The sequence below is a fragment of the Gigantopelta aegis genome, chromosome 10 (genome assembly GCF_016097555.1).
Source record: "Gigantopelta aegis isolate Gae_Host chromosome 10, Gae_host_genome, whole genome shotgun sequence".
Lineage (NCBI taxonomy): Eukaryota > Metazoa > Mollusca > Gastropoda > Neomphalida > Peltospiridae > Gigantopelta > Gigantopelta aegis.
Genome location: NC_054708.1, coordinates 42,519,619 through 42,538,971, shown reverse-complemented (window position 1 = coordinate 42,538,971; position 19,353 = coordinate 42,519,619). Strand labels below are relative to the sequence as shown.

The 19,353-nt window shown below is 37.7% G+C and overlaps 1 protein-coding gene across 1 annotated transcript in view; it reads left to right on the top strand.

The window, feature by feature from the left end:
- The first annotated feature begins 5,563 nt into the window (after positions 1-5,563).
- LOC121382842 (disintegrin and metalloproteinase domain-containing protein 12-like) overlaps positions 5,564-19,353 on the top strand; it is a 73,880-nt gene continuing 60,090 nt past the window's right edge. Inside the window, exons 1-2 of the mRNA XM_041512470.1 lie at positions 5,564-5,684; positions 13,787-13,902. Of these exons, the coding sequence (XP_041368404.1) occupies positions 5,600-5,684; positions 13,787-13,902 (201 nt within the window). The 5' untranslated portion in view covers positions 5,564-5,599. The remainder of the gene's footprint in view (positions 5,685-13,786; positions 13,903-19,353) is intronic.

The following is a 19,353-nucleotide window of genomic DNA, read 5'->3' as shown; positions in this document are numbered from 1 at the left end:
ATTTCGGCTCCATGGGGAGATAATTCTAAGGGATTAAAAATAAACTAAGGTCTCGCGTCATAGTTTCTTGTTGTTCCACGCAGGTGGGGAACATTTCAGGTTCCTATGTACCAAATCAATTTCTATTGCCAATAATGTTAAGGTTTACTCAGTACACCATTGTTGGTGGTACAATGCACCGGTTTTAACTTCTTGTACACTGGCGTAGGAAGCGGGGTGGTGGGGGGGGGGGGGGGGGCGGGTATCAGCAGCGATGGTTTATACATACGTGTGTGTGTGTGTGTGTGTGTGTGGAGGCCACACACATAAACACACGCGCGCACACACAAACATATATATATATATATATGTTTGTGTGTGCGCGCGTGTGTGTATGTGTGTGGCCTTTACACACACACACACACACACACACACACTTTTTGGCATCTTCCTACTCCTTTGATGTGTATACTAAATAACAAACGTGTATTTATGTATTGGTAATGGATAATAGTAGGATACTTGCACAAATAATCAATGCCACAATGACTCACATATTACTATCTCTTTTCACTTCGTAAACATTTCACGGTGTACCTCCAACTTTGACACTGAACTTTAGTGTGCGGTACATTACAAACTTAATAAAATTATTTGCAACCAGCTGCAAAGTCGGACTCGCTAGAAGGCCATAGCAAAACATTTAATTACAATTTTGAAGTTTTATGTATAAACTACATGTATCGGTATTTTAGTTTTTGGTTGTTTTTCTTCTGCGTATTCCAGATATGTAGTTTAGATCATGCTTTAGATTTGAAATCCGGTTGGGTTAAAAAAAAAAAAACCACCCAAAAACCGCTGTCTCGATCCGATCAAGTCTTCTTTTGGTGTTTTAACCTTGCTTCTTTGTACAGGGGAGGCAGGACTGCGGGGTGTGCTCTGGATACCATGGTGTCGTGGAAACTGAGCCTCATCCCCTAACATACTTGAACAAAGCCAAAATGGCTAATGCTAGGTTGATGAGATGGGCGTTACTGCTGCAACCCTACAGAATTCGCATAGAAGCAATCAAAGGGAAGGAGAATGTTAAAGCAGATTATCTAAGTAGATTAGAATCAGATTAGAATACCAGTTGTGCTGACTTCAAAGAACTATTCACTATAGACATATTGATGCGGTCCTGTTCATTCTATACTTTCATTCTATACTTTTGAGTTCCAAAATGCAGCCGTTCCAATCAGACGTTGTTGAGTGTGCTGTGCAATTACCCCCCCCCCCCCCCCCCACCTGGGGGGATTAATTGCAACTTATGGAAACTTGATCGAGTATCGTGTCTCGTACACCGGGTCACGGGCAACCGTGACCTTGGTGTACGGAGATAGGATTCAGAAGAAAGGAAGGTGGAGGAAGAGGAGACGTGCGCCAGCGGCGGCGCAGGGGGGGGGGGGGGACAAACCCGGTGGCTAAACCGCCGGCAGCGACTCCTTCTGCTAGACCGCCCAACGCCGCTCACCCGAGGAAGAAGACCAGGATGGAAGAGGTTCCGGCCTCGGCTGTCTCAGCTTCTGCACCCACGGAAGAGGACGAGCTGAACGAACTGGACACAGCCATCTGTAACACGCCGTTCAACCGACCACCTGCACCTGACCACTCTTCAGCGTTTCCTGATGTGTCGCCGATTAAACCGGCGACTCCCGTAGAGACCCAGGCCCGGAAGACGGCTGTGGTTAAGAGGAAGGCGACCACTCCCCCGAGTGCCATTCCAGCCAAGCCAAGTCGCCCCTCTCAACCGCCGAAGCCGGAGAAACAACCAGTGGAGCAGTGGTCACTGCAGGCCGGCCGACTCCAACAGCGTTTTCAACAACTGGTAAAAACTAACCTCGAGGACGTACGCCAGCTCATCAGCACGCCGAAACAAAGTGCTTACCAACCTCTGCCAGACAACCCGTGATGAAGGGGAATTCGCCGTACATCGACTCAAGATGCAGGAGGGACACAACGCAGTTTGCGTTACCATCCGCCGGGACGGAAGATATAACCAAGGACTGCTACTATCGGAGATGGACAACCCGACATTACATCGCGTACTGAAAACCGTCGCGGGGACACACTACCGAGCCATCACCAAGGCCTTAGCAGCTTCCGCCTACCGGCAGTTCCTCCCGCAGCTTGAGACCACCGAGTACATCGGATCACCCTATACGCCAACCGTTGCTAGGACAGGTATCAACCTCCTTTTTGGGATAGTTGGACTTTAAACGTTTTCGATCGAGTTCAAAATTCTTATGTTTATTTTTTTATAAATAGTCTGACGCATTTTACTTTGGCGCCTGATCAATTGCTCAAAATCACCCTAAAAAGTTTTCGGCCGAGCAGTCTTAACCATTTTGGGTCTAATTTTAGAGTCCAGACATGTTTTTGGATGCAGTTACTCTTTGTAGACTTAGGTTCTTGACAGGCTTTACCGAGGAATCGAAACTTAGCCAATCAGAGCACGGCTCCCACTCGGTGTTACTTGAGGTCTGCGAAGTGTCTGCTATTCGGTCCGCGCTCGCGTTTGACCTTACTACATGGCTTTTTTCCAAATTCTGCCCACTTCAAAGTCAATCTCCCCCCCCCCCCCCCCTGCTCCGGAGTTGGTCACTGGCGAAGTCAGAGGCTAAATCCGTAGTGGGCGTGCCTGAACCTTCGTGGATAGGGGCACGTTAATAGAGTTGCCCGTTGCCCGTTGTGGTCCTGTTTGGCATGGACAGTCGTTAATGTCTCTCTCTCTCTCCCTCTCTGTCTGTCTCCCTCTCTCGTCTCTCTCTCTCTCTCTCTCTCTCTCTCTCTCTCTCTCTCTCTCTCTCTCTCTCTCTCTCTCTCTCTCTCTCTCTCTCTCTCAATATCTACTTCCCTCTCCCTCTGTTCGGCCGAGCTGTCGCTGTAGAAATCGGTCCTCTGTGTGGGCATTTCTAGTGTCAGAGATTTTAGAATGGCGTCTGACTTTTCTCCCTTCTTTATGATTGTTGAATCTTCCTTTACAATAATTATGTATTTGGAGGATGTTTTCGAGACCATCAGAGTATCCACCAGAGGTTCCTGTTCTACATATGTCCTTGGTAGAATGTCAGTGTGTGCGCTCGATTTGTTTGGCGAGATGGTTTATGTTACCCCGTTTCAGGCGATTTTGTGTGGGCTGGACGAAGTGACATTGATGAACTGGATGAAATAGGAGCCTCCTTAATTTCCCAATGGCGATTTGGCTTTCTTCTCTACTCTTATGTCTAGTGGGAGCAGTTTTTTCCTATTTATAATGCAGGCCTACAGAGAGATAATTTTAATTATCTAAGTTCTTTCTTCTTGGTTTTTGTTGTTGTTGTTGTTATTGCTGTTTGGGGGCGGGACGTAGCCCAGTGGTAAAGTGCTCGCTTGATGCGCGTTCGGTTTGGGATCAACCCCCGTCGGTGGGCCCATTAGGCTATTTCTCGTTCCAGCCAGTGCACCACGACTGGCTTATCAAGGCCGTGGCATGTTTTATCCAGTCTGTGGGATGGTACATATAAAAGATCCCTTGCTACTAATGGAAAAATGTAGAGGGTTTTCTTTAAGACAATTTGTCAAAATTACCAAATGTTTGACATCCAGTAGCTGATGATTAATAAATAAATGTGCTCTAGTGGTGTCGTTAAAGAAACAAACTATAAATTATTATTGCTGTTAGTTTTTTAGTTTTTTTTTTTTTTTTTTTTTTTTTTTTGGTTTTTGTTTATAAGATATGAGGTTTAGTTTATGTGAGTTTTTATTTGGGGAGGTTGGTGTCAGTCGGTTTGTTTGGGGTTGGGGGGTTTTCATTATCTTTTGGTTGTTTATTGTTGTTTGGGTTGGGGTTGTTTTTTTGTGGGGTTTTTTTTTTGGGGGGGGGGGGGGGTCTCTCTCTCTTTTTCTTCTTGTTTTCAAAAGTGTTATAGCTATATTATATATTGGTCTCGATATACTTTACTAATCATCTGAATACCGTAAATTATGTTATGCACAGAGGCAATCTATTTTAAATGGACATCCCCAAAATTGTAGCAATTGTAACTTTCCCGGCTAACGATTAAAATTACATAATTAATAATTGATATTGTTTTGCTTTGGCTATCAATGTCTGTTTATTCAGTGTTCCTTTATTTGTCTGAATGTGTGTAGTAGCAGAAACTGGATTTTAACGCCTATTTCGTTTTCATACATACGAAACCCAGTTTTAGCTAGGCAAAGTTTTACAACCATTTTAACACCCAACTCATCTCTATCATTCAGGCTATTGATGACCAGTAAAGGGCATAGAAAACGAAGTTTGACAAAGAAGAATCTCGACAGAATGTAAATTTGGACGATGGCACGCCACGCTCATCAACACCAAACTCTGAGGACCTGTCGACCACCGCCAGAAGACGGCAAACTTCATCGTAAAATATTGAATATAAAAAATAAAAAAGAAGAATGAGAAGTCTGTCTCATAAGTTTAGGGAAACCAAACAAATAGAAACGCCAGACAACCAATCGACTAACAAACAAACACAAAACTTAGATAAAACCCGCCATATGCTGACTGAAATTACACATTGCCTTTTATTGTGTACTCAGTGCAAGTTCAGTTTTACATCATTTTCTTTTAGTATGCCTGTAACCTTGTTACAACTTGTTTAGAATATATTTTTTTTTTTTTTTTTCTGGAGTAAAAAAAAAAGAAGAGATTCTTAGGGGGGCAACTACTCCCCCCCCCTCCCCCCGCTCCCCGGAGGGTACGGCCTTGCATTGTAATTTAAATGCATATGTAGTTACACGCGTTTAAGTGAAAAAAAACCCAGGCTATATAAATTCGGCCCTTAAGACGCGACAAATGCATTTAAATAGTGTTATACGTATTTACTAGCATTTGTCACGTAAGTAACTATTTTAACGTGCTCATATACCACAGAGGTTTCGAACACGTCATTTGTCTTGAAACAATTTATTTGCAGAACTAGAAACATTAAATTTTATTTCTGGACATCTAATTTTCAGAACATTTAGTTGGGCGGAAGGGGGGTGCCCACAGATCCTATTAGAAACTAAGCCGTTACATGTGTTTATTTTAATGATAACTGTATTCTTTTCATGAAATTCATCGTCATTTACATTAACTCGCAATAGCCGAGGTGTTGTGTGTGCTGGATAGTCGATAAATTAATATTCAGTTCAATTCATAATCAATTATTATAAAGTATTAAAAAGTCCTAATTTAATGTTAATGATTTGTATTAATAAAATGTGGTAAATATTTATAGAACAATGTTTAACACTGTTGAATATTTTTATGTAACATTTAAAAAAAAAACTATTTTGTGTAACAATGTTTACTATTTTGTGTACAAGAGGGCTACAAAAAAGGAGACAGGACAGGTATTCCCTAAATCGATTATTCATAGTATTTGTTAATTAAAAGCATCAACAAAATGTTATTCCATATCACAAACGGTGCATTATGAAGTGTTTGGCATGAGATGCTGATCGTCTGTTACAAGCCACGTGACCATTTTTTGCGCACGCGCTTGTCGATGTATACGATATCTTTATGGAAAGATGGAGTGAATGAGCGGTAGTTGTGTAAGAAATGGATTTATTACTGGGGTTTCCCTTACATTTGTTATGTTTCCTGTTACAGTTTCCAAGTTTTATCTCTGGATTTCTTCCGGATGGTGAGTAAACGTCTGAAATGCGAATGCAGTAGGCATAGATGACAGGAAGTGAACGTTCCCACTCTGGCCGAGTTTAGAACTGTCACTGTGCAGTCGATACTACAGTCACGTGTTACAGTGTGTGTGTTGTGTACATGTATTGTGTTCCGCTTCAACACCTTTCATTGTGGACAGCTAGCACTATTATCTGTTTACTAGAACATCTTATTCAATATAATATTATAAGCCTTATATTATAAGGAGTACTTCTGCAGTTTGACTCTGTGTACTAATAGTAATAGTAACACTAAGCCATAACACACCTCAATTTATAGATTTGAGAAGTTAAAAACAAGATATCAATAATTTAAAACATTTCTAGCACAGTCAGCAGTGTAATATATTAAAATAACATGTGCTTATAACAAAATATTGTATCAGTGTTAGTGTTGGGAATCAGTTGGAATTGCATCATCATTATTGGCTATAGCCTATAATTGATTTGCAGGAACCCATCAACTTTGCATTACACAATCGGTTAGAATTATGTGAATATAAAAGGATTTGAATTAAATAAGAAAATGCTCCTACACATGTACATGTAAATGTACAGTGTATTGTCATGTTTACTGGGACATTACTATTTAATATTTTTTTTTTTTATGCATACAGGGCTTCTAGAATTTTTATAAAACCACTAGCCATGGGATCAGTGATTTAAAAAATTTAGTAGCCACTATTAAAAATTCACAAGCCCTACTTTACTTTAAGTTAATAAAATTTTACTAAATAATAGTAATCTAATATCAGATATGTCACCTAAAGAGGGAAATATATATATAATATAGAGCTTAAAAAACTAACATTTGGGGGTTGGGTGGGGGCAGGATATTCATATTTACAAAAAAATTATTAGCCATCGGGCATGGCAATAGTAGTTATTTACTAGCCCAACATTGAATATCACTAGCCATGGGAGTGGGGCTAGCATAATTTAGAAGCTCTGATGTATACATACATGTATGAAAACAAGCACCATCCCCAAAATAGTATATCAGTTACATCATCTGGAGAAACAATTAGGCCCTACAGTTAACATTTTCACATTAGTATGCATTTTCATACATACAGTATGTAATCGATCATCAACTTGGTAGAGCCATTTTCGATTATAATCGATCACTGGAACATCACTACTACACTGGTTCCAATAATTGATTATATAATTGCAAATTGATCACTTAGTAGGCTAGAGCTACCCACATGATGATTGATTATGAAATCCATATAATCGGATGTGGCAGAAAATGTTTGTTAAAGGGACATACCCTAATTTTTAAACACTAAGGCATATTTTTTACCATCAGAGCCGTTTTTGATAACTGAAATCGTACTTTACTTAGATTTTATTGTTTAGATTATCCATTTCCATACACTCAAAGTGTTTTTGGTCATCCTGTGTTTCTAATATCAACAAAATGCATTTCTCATATTTTAAAAAACGCACGTGCGTCTGAGAGGTAACAGTTATGGAGTCGAGTTTTAGTCTATTTTTGAGGGTATTTCACCATTTTAAAGTCACAGACTCTTGTTTCACTCAATTGTAACTTTATCCAAATGTGTTACTGGTTTGTAGATTAACTAAACTTAGTGTTAATTTTCACGGGCTGAAACTAGGGTCTGTCCCTTTGAAGAATAAAATTTATCAAAAATACTAAAATTAGGGGCTATTCAATAATAATTAAATTTCTGTTACATTCATTACAACAGAACATCATCCCATTGGTCCAGATGTAGCAACAGGAGTTTGTTCATTTCTCGATGAAGGTAAAAATTATGTCGTCAGGGAACGTCGTATCTGATGACGTCATTTTATATGGGAAAGTTATTATATAGAGCATTATTGTTTATCTAGACCAAAAATAATTCAAAGTAAAGTCTGAAGTTTTATAGTGCCATTATTAGCAAGTATGATTCAAATTTAGTTATAAATATTGTGTGTTATTTCTTTTTTGTTCATTTGTTCATTTACCCCGATGAACAGACAATTCTTAAATACATCTATGTGCAAAATTTGGCTCCTTTTTATACCGTCCTATTTCCCGTAATGTTTTGTGTTTACATGCAAAGACCACCCCCACTTAATATTACATAACACTTGTCAACACATATTTCCTACAGAAATATATGTACTTTTCCTGTTATTCATATTAAGTTTAAGGTGATATATATACAATGTACATTTGTATTTGTGATGTATACATGTATGTAAGTTTGAAGACCAATATGCTTGGATATTCTGTTTGTATTTTTATTTCATGATGTTTGGTATTACATACAAAGTAACATCCATGTACATGTATGTATTAATAATTACCAGATTAAAAAATATATATGTTAAAGTGCAAAATATCAATGACCTGGATGCATTTTACTTCCTAAATAAAAATGAAACATCGTTTTGAAAACATTAGGATTTTAAAAGTAATTGTTAATAGTCTGTGAGTATTTGACCAAATAGATATAAATTGAAGTTTGTGAAAACCTTTTTTTTCCAGTTTGAGGTTTTAAAAAGTTTCAACAAGACCTTATATTAACCAAGGCTCATATTACCACATAAAAACAGCAGTTGTACTGTCTAATATATAACCTTTATTGGTACATTTATTTTTAATTGATTACCATTTAGCCTAGAGATATATTTTACCAACTGCATGTACATCTGTATTGTATATATGTATACCTGTACCTGTACGTGTATGTACCCTCAATGAACAGGGTGGGATTTAGCTCAGTCGGTTGAGTGCGAGACTGACGTGCTTACGTCACAGGATCGAACCAGCTCAGTTGATCCATTCAACTGATTAGGTTTTTTTCTCATTCCAAACACAACTGGTCAAAGGCTGTGGTATGTGCTTTCGTGGCTGTGAGAAAGTGCATATAAAAGATCCCTTGCTGCCAATGAAAAAAAATGTAGCGAGTTTCCTCTGATGACTATGAGTCAGAATTATCAAATGTTTGACATCCAATAGCCAATGATTAATTAATCAATGTACTCTAGTGATGTCATTAAACAAAACATTTTTGACTTATCAATAAACATTCACGAGCAAACATATATACCTGTATAATCATTTGTTATTTTTTTAGTTGGGACAAGTACATGTATACATGCATATCTTCATTCTTGGTGGGCTGTGTGTTTCCTAGGAAAACTATCATACATAAATTTATATATTATAATTATATGTTAAGTTAATGTTCTGCAGGGCTCATACTGGAACGAAATTTGGTTTAGCCAATTTTGAGATACATACAAAATGTTCATGTATACATGTATGTTGATTATTTCCTTGAAAATTATTAAAATGTGGTTAATTTTAGGTAAATGTTAGTAGCCAAATACTAACTTTTGTAGCCACTTTGTGCAAAACGTAGCAGTTGGCTAATTTGGCAATGGACATGCATGGTGAGCCTTGCTGTAGACAAACCCTGCAATTAAGAAAATGTCCACGGCAAGAAAACATGCCATTGAAAAAAGCCTGAATATAGAGACAAAACAATAAAGTACTGTGGCGAATTAAAACCCCCTCTGCATTGTCGACTGCCATGGGCAGTTGAAGGGGTTGTGTAGATACCACCTTTCTAGCTGGTGGGTGGAATCTATAGCTCATACGGTAGATTGCTCGCCTTAGGTGCTGTGGTCGATTTTGATAGTTTGTTTTGTTTAACAACACCACTGGAGCACATTGGTTTATTAAACATCGGCTATTGGATGTGGTCGAAGGATCGATAGAATTTCTCAGTGGATCCAGTCTCTGGCTTTTTCCCTGTCTCAATCAGTGCTCGAAGACAGGTATATCAAAGGCTGTAGTATGTGCTGTCCTCTCTCTGCAAAAGTGAATAGAAAAGATCCCTTGCTGCTAATGGAAAATGTAGCAGGTTTACCTCATCTCTTAACAGTAATTAAGACTATATGTCAGTATTACCAAATGTTTGACATCCAATAGCTGATGATTAGTCATCAGTGTGCTCTAGTGTTGTTGTTAAACAAAACAAACTTTAACGTTTTCTAATTGGCTTCCACTCCCTATAAATACTGGACCCAACCCTGTTTTGGTAGTAAGTACATGTACATGTATGTATCTACATGTATGTAACTAACTAGTCGGTCAAAACTGTATGTATTCTGAAGAAACCCAAGTTGATATTTTCATGTTATGCTATTTTTGTGAAGTAGGATTAATAATATTGACCTACATATACATGCATATATTAACCAATTTTGCCATTCCCATTTATTTATGATGTGAAATACTTGCTAATTAGTATGTGTGTAAATGTTATTAGTTGTTACCATAGTTTTTTTTTTTTTTTCATGAAGATTGAAATTGCTGACAGTTGAATTATTTGACAACATCCCAACTAGTCAGCCGTTGAAATAAGCTGTAGTCATCATGTAATTGATTAGTGGGTTACGTGGTATTTCTCACACGCTGCCAGTTACTATGCTAGTTTGAAAATTTCAAATAGAAGGCAAACTATTTTGCTGACCAGAATAGGTCATACAACACCCCAGCATGATGTTTATTCAGTTCAATTGAAGCAGTTAGCTACTATCGGCACTGAACGATGTTTGTGGCATGTATTGAAACTAATAACCCTCGAGATGTCAATATGATGAAAATGGTGTCAGTTAGAGTTTTGAACACCAGAAGAAATACAATATTATTAAACAGAATTAGAAACTTGTTATTTCATTTCCAAGGTATTATTTGTTACAGTAAGCATTGTGACTTGTTACAGTAAGCATTGTGACTTGTTACAGTAAGCATTGTGACTTGTTACAGTAAGCATTGTGACTTGTTACAGTAAGCATTGTTGCTGCGTGAAGACCATGAATTGCTAACAAAAACCTGATTGTAAGCAAACGGAAAACATCATGACATTGCAGATACGAGACCGGACCAATCGTCATGACTTATTTTGAGAGCCGACTAACAACAATATTGAGAGAAAATATGTCACTCTTCATGGCACAAATACCATGGAATTGCCTACAGTTGTCCATCTTTTTATGCACAGTCTTCACTGTGAGCAAATCAAGGCGAGCTGCTCGTGAAGATCACTCTCCTGAAATGATGCTAGAACAATCACATGGACGTTTCAAATAAAATGTACCAGGGTATTAAGCATGTTATTGCAAGGTGATCACTTTGCCACTCAATTAATACTGTCCAGGCGAGTGTGGAGGGGAGCGGGAGTGATCACTCACCTTTCCTGGTAAAAACTGTATTCAAGTACAACAGCGATGCTTTCATTAAGATACTGTTTTATTAATGTTTACTTATTCACAATATAACCATTGAGGTGCATTTTGCCTGTCAGATAAGTAAGTCAGTAGGATAAGTCATTCAGTAGAGGATAAGTAAGTCAGTGGGATAAGTAAGTCAGTAGAGGATAATAAGTAAGCCAGTGGGATAAGTAAGTCAGTGGAGGATAATAAGTAAGTCAGTGGAGGATAATAAGTAAGTTAGTGGGATAAGTAAGTCAGTAGGATAAGTCAGTTGAGGATAAGTCAGTGGAATAAGTAAGTCAGTGGAGGATAATAAGTAAGTCAGTGGAGGATAATAAGTAAGTTAGTGGGATAAGTAAGTCAGTAGGATAAGTCAGTCAGTAGAGGATAAGTAAGTCAGTGGGATAAGTAAGTCAGTGGAATAAGTAAGTCATTGGGACAAGTAAGTCAGTGGAATAAGTAACAGTGGAATAAGTAAGTCAGTAGATTAAGTAAGTCAGTAGAATAAGTCAGTCAGTGGGACAAATAAGTCAGTAGAATAAGTAACAGTGGAATAAGTAAGTCAGTAGAATAAGTAAGTCAGTGGGACAAGTAAGTCAGTAGAATAAGTAACAGTGGATTAATAAGTCAGTGGAATAAGTAATTCAGTGGGACAAGTAAGTCAGTGGGACAAGTAAGTCAGTGGGACAAGTAAGTCTGTGGGATAAGTAAGTCAGTGGGACAAGTAAGTCAGTGGGATAAGTAAGTCAGTGGAGGATAATAAGTAAGTCAGTAGAGGATAATAAGTAAGTCAGTGGGACAAGTAAGTCAGTGGAATAAGTAAGTCAGTGGGACATTGTAAGTCAGTGGGACAAGTAAGTCAGTAGAAAATGAGGAAAGTGTTGAAGATCAGCTCTGACGAGCTATTCAAAAGTTAAAGTTTGTTTTTGTTTAACAACACCACTAGAGCACATTGATTTGTTAATCATCAGCTATTGGATTATATATCAAACATTTGGTAATTTTGACATTTATTCTTAGAGAGGATCGAAAATTGCTATTTTTTCATTAGTAGTAAGGGATCTTTCATATGCATCATCCCACACCATAGACATGATAGCACATACCACAGCTTTTGATAGTCCAGTCATGGTACACTGGATAGAACAAGAAATAACCCAATGGGCCCCACCAACGGGGATCGATCCTAAACCGACTGTGCATCAGGTGAACACTTTTACCACTGGGCTATATATACATCCTGCCCAAGCTATTCAAAAGATCGAGGTTATTGTTTTGCATTGACACACTAGGATATACTAGAAGGATCCCATGAGATGCTGATTATTGAAACTTTCAATCTGCGGCATTCTGTCTATAGCATATATAATGTTGCTGAAGAGCTCCAGCAGATACAATGTACATGAATACATGTATGTGCTCTTAATGGCGCTGGTCTGAACACATTGATTTTTCCTAAGTACACCGATATTCATTGTCATGTTCCAAGAACGGCTCACTGGTTATGAGCTTAGCTGTTCCTTTGTGGAAATTCTGGTCAGCTAGTAATATTGTGCATCCTATTAATTTATCTCATTTTTGCCAGACAAAATATTGACAAGCAAATCGTGTTGTAATGTAACTGGCAAATCATTGGTTGAGGGTAAATATTAGTTCTAGTAGAAAACAAGTCTTGTTTTGCCAGTATCCCCATTCCATATGGTTCATTTATGTATACATTTGACCCGTATCCTTTCAAAATATTGGGAGAGAATGCACTTTGTTGGTTAATGTTTTTCATTTGATATTAATGTCTTTGATTTGAGCCATATGGTGTACATGTATATATATCATGAACATTTATAAATGCACATTAACGTGTACAAAATATGTGTGTGTGGTATACACTACATGTATGTTTGAAACAATGGTCAAATATTTTCCTAGAAACTCCAGTAGGTAAATGTATGATACTCAAACTAATATCATAGTCAGTTTGCCTATAGATACATGTACATGTATATACAATGTAGCAACACAGACTCATGCTACAGAATACAAAAATGACGAGGTACATTAAAACAAAAACAGCATGCCTACACATATTTTGGGTTTAATAGTGATAGTGAGTGTGACCACCTCAATCATGCTAGAAGACACTCCAGAGGTGGATCGAGAATTTTGATGGTGGAGGGTGGGGGTATAATAAGTTAGGCTGTCAAACTGTAGCATTGGTAGTTGTTACAACACGAACAAAACCTGTAAACGAGACAGAACACCAAACACACTTGACAATGTTACATACATGTATGTCGTACTGTGTGCATCCAGCAAGGAAAGGCCAGGTGCGGATAGACTTGTTTTTTATTTGGAAGCTACATGTAAATGGAGGTAAACACGGGCAAATACATGTACAGTAAATTTCAACAGAAATTAACATTATTCCCCCAAAAACCTAACCAACTAAAACGTATCTTCCCAATTAAAAAATAAATCATTTTAAACACTGGATATACTGTGATGTTGGGGGGGGGGGGGGGGGGGGGGGGGAGTCAAAGGGGGTATGGACCCCAACATCTGATTAGAACAAATCGTTTTAATGTTTTTTCACTAGCTGTCGGGGAAAGTGGGCCTTATATATATACATGTAGTTAGGAAAATATGGTCTCCCATCAAACTGGTGGTTATATGTTTAACTCGGGCAAATGTTTTATTCACATTTGGTGAGCGGACTGACTAGTACTTTCTACAACCCAGCAATGTAGATATACAGTATTATGATGTAATACTGTATATACATATATATTTGTTTATTAATTATCTTGCATTTTTTATTTGCTCTCTTTAGGTACGAGGTCAAGAATTCCTGGTCAACAGAGTGGTTTCGATGTATTTCATCGATATGAAGTAATAGTGCCAGAGATCTTTCACAAAAATAAAAGGATTGATGGAACTATAAACAAGGTGAGATTCCATTGTTTTAAAACATTTTCACTATATGGTCGATTATATGGTTTAAATAATACTCGTGACACCCCAGATTCCCTAAAACTCATGGATGCCCATAAATTGATATGCTTTGATAAAGATTCCAAAAAGTATTATTGACACACCATCCCCTGAATGGGCTTTGAATGCATACAGTTATGACAGGAGCTGTCTCATTACCGTATATGGCATTATGTGAATTCTAACTACATGTTCAAGTATATATAACTGGAACCACACAGATTCACTTTCTGTCTCCGACACAGCAAGAAGTTGAACCAAACCGAATATAGCTGTTTATTAGAAGATGCAAGTATATGTATTGGGTGTGATGTAAATTGAATCATTTTATAACTGAAGTTGGTGTATTGGAACTACATATACATGTAATCATATATCAATATAAATAAAATACAGTACCGGTAATACGCTAGTATGTGAAATCTACATGTATGTACATGTAGGCAATATTAATACATAATTTCCATGACAGGGCTGGATTTAGACCTTGGGGGGGGCACTTTAGGGGGGGGGGGGGGGGGGGGGGGGGCACTTCAGGTTTGGGGATCCCTCCACATAGAAATTACATGTACATGACAAATAAAAAAATAACTAATTTTATAATTATTACATTTTTTTTATAAAGCAAGTCCTTAGTCTGAGGGGCCTCTCTAGTGGGGGGGGGGGGGGGGGGAGGCTGCCCAAGACAATTGTCCCCTTTGTCCCCTTATAAATTCAGCACTATTCCTTGACACTCTTACATCTAAATATCTTACCTACATGTATAACTTGAAATAGATTTTAATTGAAGTAATGACAAATTTCACTTTGAAAACTTGGTTCAGTGATGTTTTCTGATTGAATCTGAAATGATTCACACAGTTACAAATGTGTTGCACACCTCATAACCTGGCAATAAAGTGTGCTCATTAAACGTTTCCTCTTATTTAAGTGACTCTAGTGCTGCCATACATAGACTTTGAACAGTCTGCCAGCTTTAATTGAGATTAGTACACAACTGCATGCACATTAATTGTTCATGGTACATGCATGCACTAACATATGCATGCCTGTTATCGGGTGTGTGAACAAGCTCCTTAAAACTATCAGGATCATGTATATTTGTTCCATATTAAGGATCTATAGTGGGGGTTGGGGTGAACAAACATGAACAAGCTTCTAGCTATTCATAAAACTAGCAGAATTATATAAATTTGTTCTTGTTCCTTATTAAGGTCCAATGCACATACCATTCACCCTCAGATAACATCTAAATATGAAATGACCTCTAATCTACATTGATATTTGTTTAACGACACCACTAGAACACATTGATTATTAATTATCGGCTATTGGATGTCAAAGATTTGGTAATTTTGACATATAGTCTTAGGGAGGAAACCTGCTACATTTCCCATTAGTAGCAAGGGATCTTTTATATGCACCATCCCACAGACAGGATTGTACTTGAACGAGAAATAGCTCAAGGGGCCCACAGACGGGAATCAATCCCAAACTGACCGCGCATCAAAAGAACACTTTACCACTGGGCTATGTCCCGCCCCTACATCATTTGTGAGGTTTTTCTTCACAGGTTGTGAACATTTTCATTAAAGGTAGGGTCAACTCAAACAAGAGCCTTATGTGTTAGAAAGATGCATACCCGAACCACCAACACATACTGACTCTTTAAAGGTAGGGTCAACTCAAACAAGAGCCTTATGTGTTAGAAAGATGCATACCCGAACCACCAACACATACTGACTCTTTAAAGGTAGGGTCAACTCAAACAAGAGCCTTATGTGTTAGAAAGATGCATACCCGAACCACCAACACATACTGACACTTTAGCAAATGAAAAACGCGTAATTTTAGAGTTAATAAAAAAACATGATTATTCCTGCTAACTGGGGGCAGCCATTTTGTTTCGTTTTTGTGACGTCCGGTGGGATAGCTTGGGGCGAAGTGACGTCAACTCCTGACCATCTCCTGTATGTACAGTGTAAACAAAAGCAGTAATTTTCGACAAGGTGCTTCTCTTTGATCAACCTGACTTGTAAAACAGCATAAATGACGTAATATTATAATAAACTATTTAACTAAATATATTTCAAGTTGCATTAACAGAACAAAATGGGATTATAGTATTTTTCTCTGTTAAATAATCCAAAGGAAAAATGTACAAAATTAGGCCTATTGATATGCTACATTGGAGCAAAAACGACAACCCACGATACCCAAGTGATACTTTTCTTTTCTTTGGGGCTACATAATTGGTCAGTTCTGTGCTTTTAGATGGAAAAGTCTACTTAATCAATAGTTTTACAGAACTATTTACAGTAATAAACCATGTCCATTACCATTTTAGGGGCGACAGGTAATATTCCACAATATCGGTATGTATTTTTGTGTCTAGACAGCATCAATTAATTGGCTCGTCTGGTTACCAATCAAATACACACCTGCCAATCAGGAATCACAGGTAGAAGCAACTAACAGCATAGACCAATTAACTAAGAAAACACTCTGTGTATCATTTCAGTACGTAGGTTAATGCATGGGCAAAACATTGTTAATTGTTTCGACTTGTTGTGTAACCACTTTGACAATGGTATTTTATTTTGTATTGAAAACTAATATATATATAGTGCTGGATATACTTATTGCTGGCTTACTGGGATGTGTATTATTACAGAACATTGCAATGTATAGGACTATTTATCATCCTGCAAAAACCAGGTAGATTGTGTTTCTCTAGTTCTAAGGCTCATTCCTGACGTTACGCGTTAAGTATTACATAACCACCAGCTCGCCAGAGGGCGTACTCACTGAGATGGTACAAAATGGCTGTGCCCGTTATATATAATAGCCGTCACATTTAACCGTTTTATTAATTAACTATACGATTATACGTGTTGATATTGAGCAATAATGTGCATTATATATCGTTGAATATGCATACCAGGCCAAATGCCTTAATTGTCCTCTCCTTTAACAATAAAGTTCAGACAAGTAAGTATCTCAATACAAAATGTTACAAACCCTTAAAACCAACAGTACCCGGTGCCGAATAGCAAATGTAGGCTAATTGTGGTTTATATATAAAATTTATTATTTCAAACACTGTAGTATAGTCAACATGATCAGTGACGGACTATCATTGTCGTCTTATTCCGATTCAAGTATCATGATTGCTGCAGCAGCCACTTTTTCAACAGAAGCACCCAAACTCATTCCTTTAGCTGTCCAGGACAGAACAGTTGGAACATGCCCAGGAGAGGTGAAAGGAACGCACCCCAAGTCTGTGTGCACTCTGGGAAATTTGTTGTGACATAGGCTTTCTGTGCTTCCAGCGACATCTACCGGTGACATCAGAATACTAACTTTCAAAATTATTTCAAGTAATTGGGTCACGGGGATTCCCATGGTATTTATCGATATAAAACCTGCTTTTTCACTCTATTTTATAAAAACGTGATCTAAGTGTGTTACAGTTTTGTAAAGTAACCAAAATTAGAATTATTTTTCGCGGGCTGAAACTAGGGTGTGCGACTTTAAATGTACTGTATGTAGATTTCAAACTTAATGACTATACACATCTTGGCAGATCAAATAATGATTACCGACACAAAATTCAGTAAATATTTCAAATCAAAAATATTCAATGGTGTTATAATTATTGCAGGTAACAAACTTGTGATGCAGGGATGCACATACAATGTGACAAACCTATAGGACAGGGTGGACTAGCAGATGGATGGGAACCATGGGTGGGCAGTCAAGACACAGTAATTGAACATATATAATACACACACATGTAGATTGTTGGGCAAACAGAATAAGAACAAAACGTGTCAAACATTGTTGGGCAAACAGAATAAGAGCAAAACGTGTCAAACATACAGGTATAATATATATGTAGCTGACTTTCTATCCCTTTTGCAGAAAGTAGTTCCAATTCTTGTTGATCAACTGCAGATGAAGCCCATTTAAGTTGGATCTTTAAAAATGATTTCCTGTGACTGTCTTGGGTGGAGAGAGCACAAAAATGTTTGGTGTTGACCTCTCTATGTAGAATCATCTTTGATCCCTCTACATGTATGCATGAACGACAAGCAAACAACAACAAATCGGATGTTGATTATGCGAACCGTGCACGAGAAAACAAACCAAACCAAAATGATAATGGTCACGTGGTATACCAACGTCTGTGACGTTGAAATGGGAAGATCCCCTCTAAAAATAGATTAGACCTTGTCTGCTCAACGTTTTTTTCTCAAACACGCGTGCGTTTTTAAGAAATACAAAAAATGCATTTTGTGGTATTACAAAACACCAGGATTACCAGGATTACCAAAAAACACTTCAGGTGAATGGAAATGTATATTCTAAATAATAAAATATAAGTAAAGTGCAATTTTATTTGTGAGAAAATGGGTTTAATAGCGAAAAACAACGGCGAAAAAGAAAGGGCGTGTCCCTTTAATAAGATACATTTATCCTGCAACGACTGTCAGATTATGATAACCTACATGTATGTACAGTGAAACTTCTCAAACCCAGACCCTCTGTAAACCGGAATTCCCTCAAAACTAGACGTTTTGTGCGGCCTCCTTTTAAATATCTGTACAGAAGAGAACATCTCTAAACCGGATACCTCTTAAAACCGGACGTTTTACTTGGTACCGAGGGTATCTGGGTTAGAGGAGTTGCACTGTATTAAAACAGATGATTAGCAGATTATCACTTGTCACATGGCTTGAATCTGACTTGTCTAGTGTACTTTGGACTGCATTTTCATCTGCATCTGTTTTACATTGATTTTTTTAATATGGTATATTAAAAATAAAGTTTAGTGTCATGGTAATTATAAACACAACCAATTTCATGAGTTAAAAGTTTGAAAAGTGTTTTTTATTTACTTGGTTACATTATTAACATCTTAGTCTTAAGGCATGATGTCATAAATGTTTTATGTTGCAAACTGTTGGCTTGCTTAGATTAATCATGGTAAAAGGTAGGAATAAGTTTGATTTGCAAATCTCTTTGCTAGATTGCAGGGTAAAAAAACAACCCAAAAACTGTACAATACTGCAGACCTCGACCGTAATAATTGTTACCAACATCAATTTTAAAAGGTTTTTGCAAAAGGCAAAATGCTCACCTATGTCAGTATTGAGCCTGCTTACAGCAATTTTAGCCCAATAACTTTTGCAACAAATAAACGCAAATTTAAAAATGAAGAATTATCCTTTACCGTATTGGAAAAGACCCTGACCTACAGCAATTCCTATCAATGATACAGCAATTGCCATTTGTGCCACTGTTAGGTTTGAGGGGCGGGACATAGCCCAGTGGTAAAACGCACGCCTGATGCATGGTCAGTCTAGGATCGATCCCCATCGGTAGGCCCGTTGAGCTATTTCT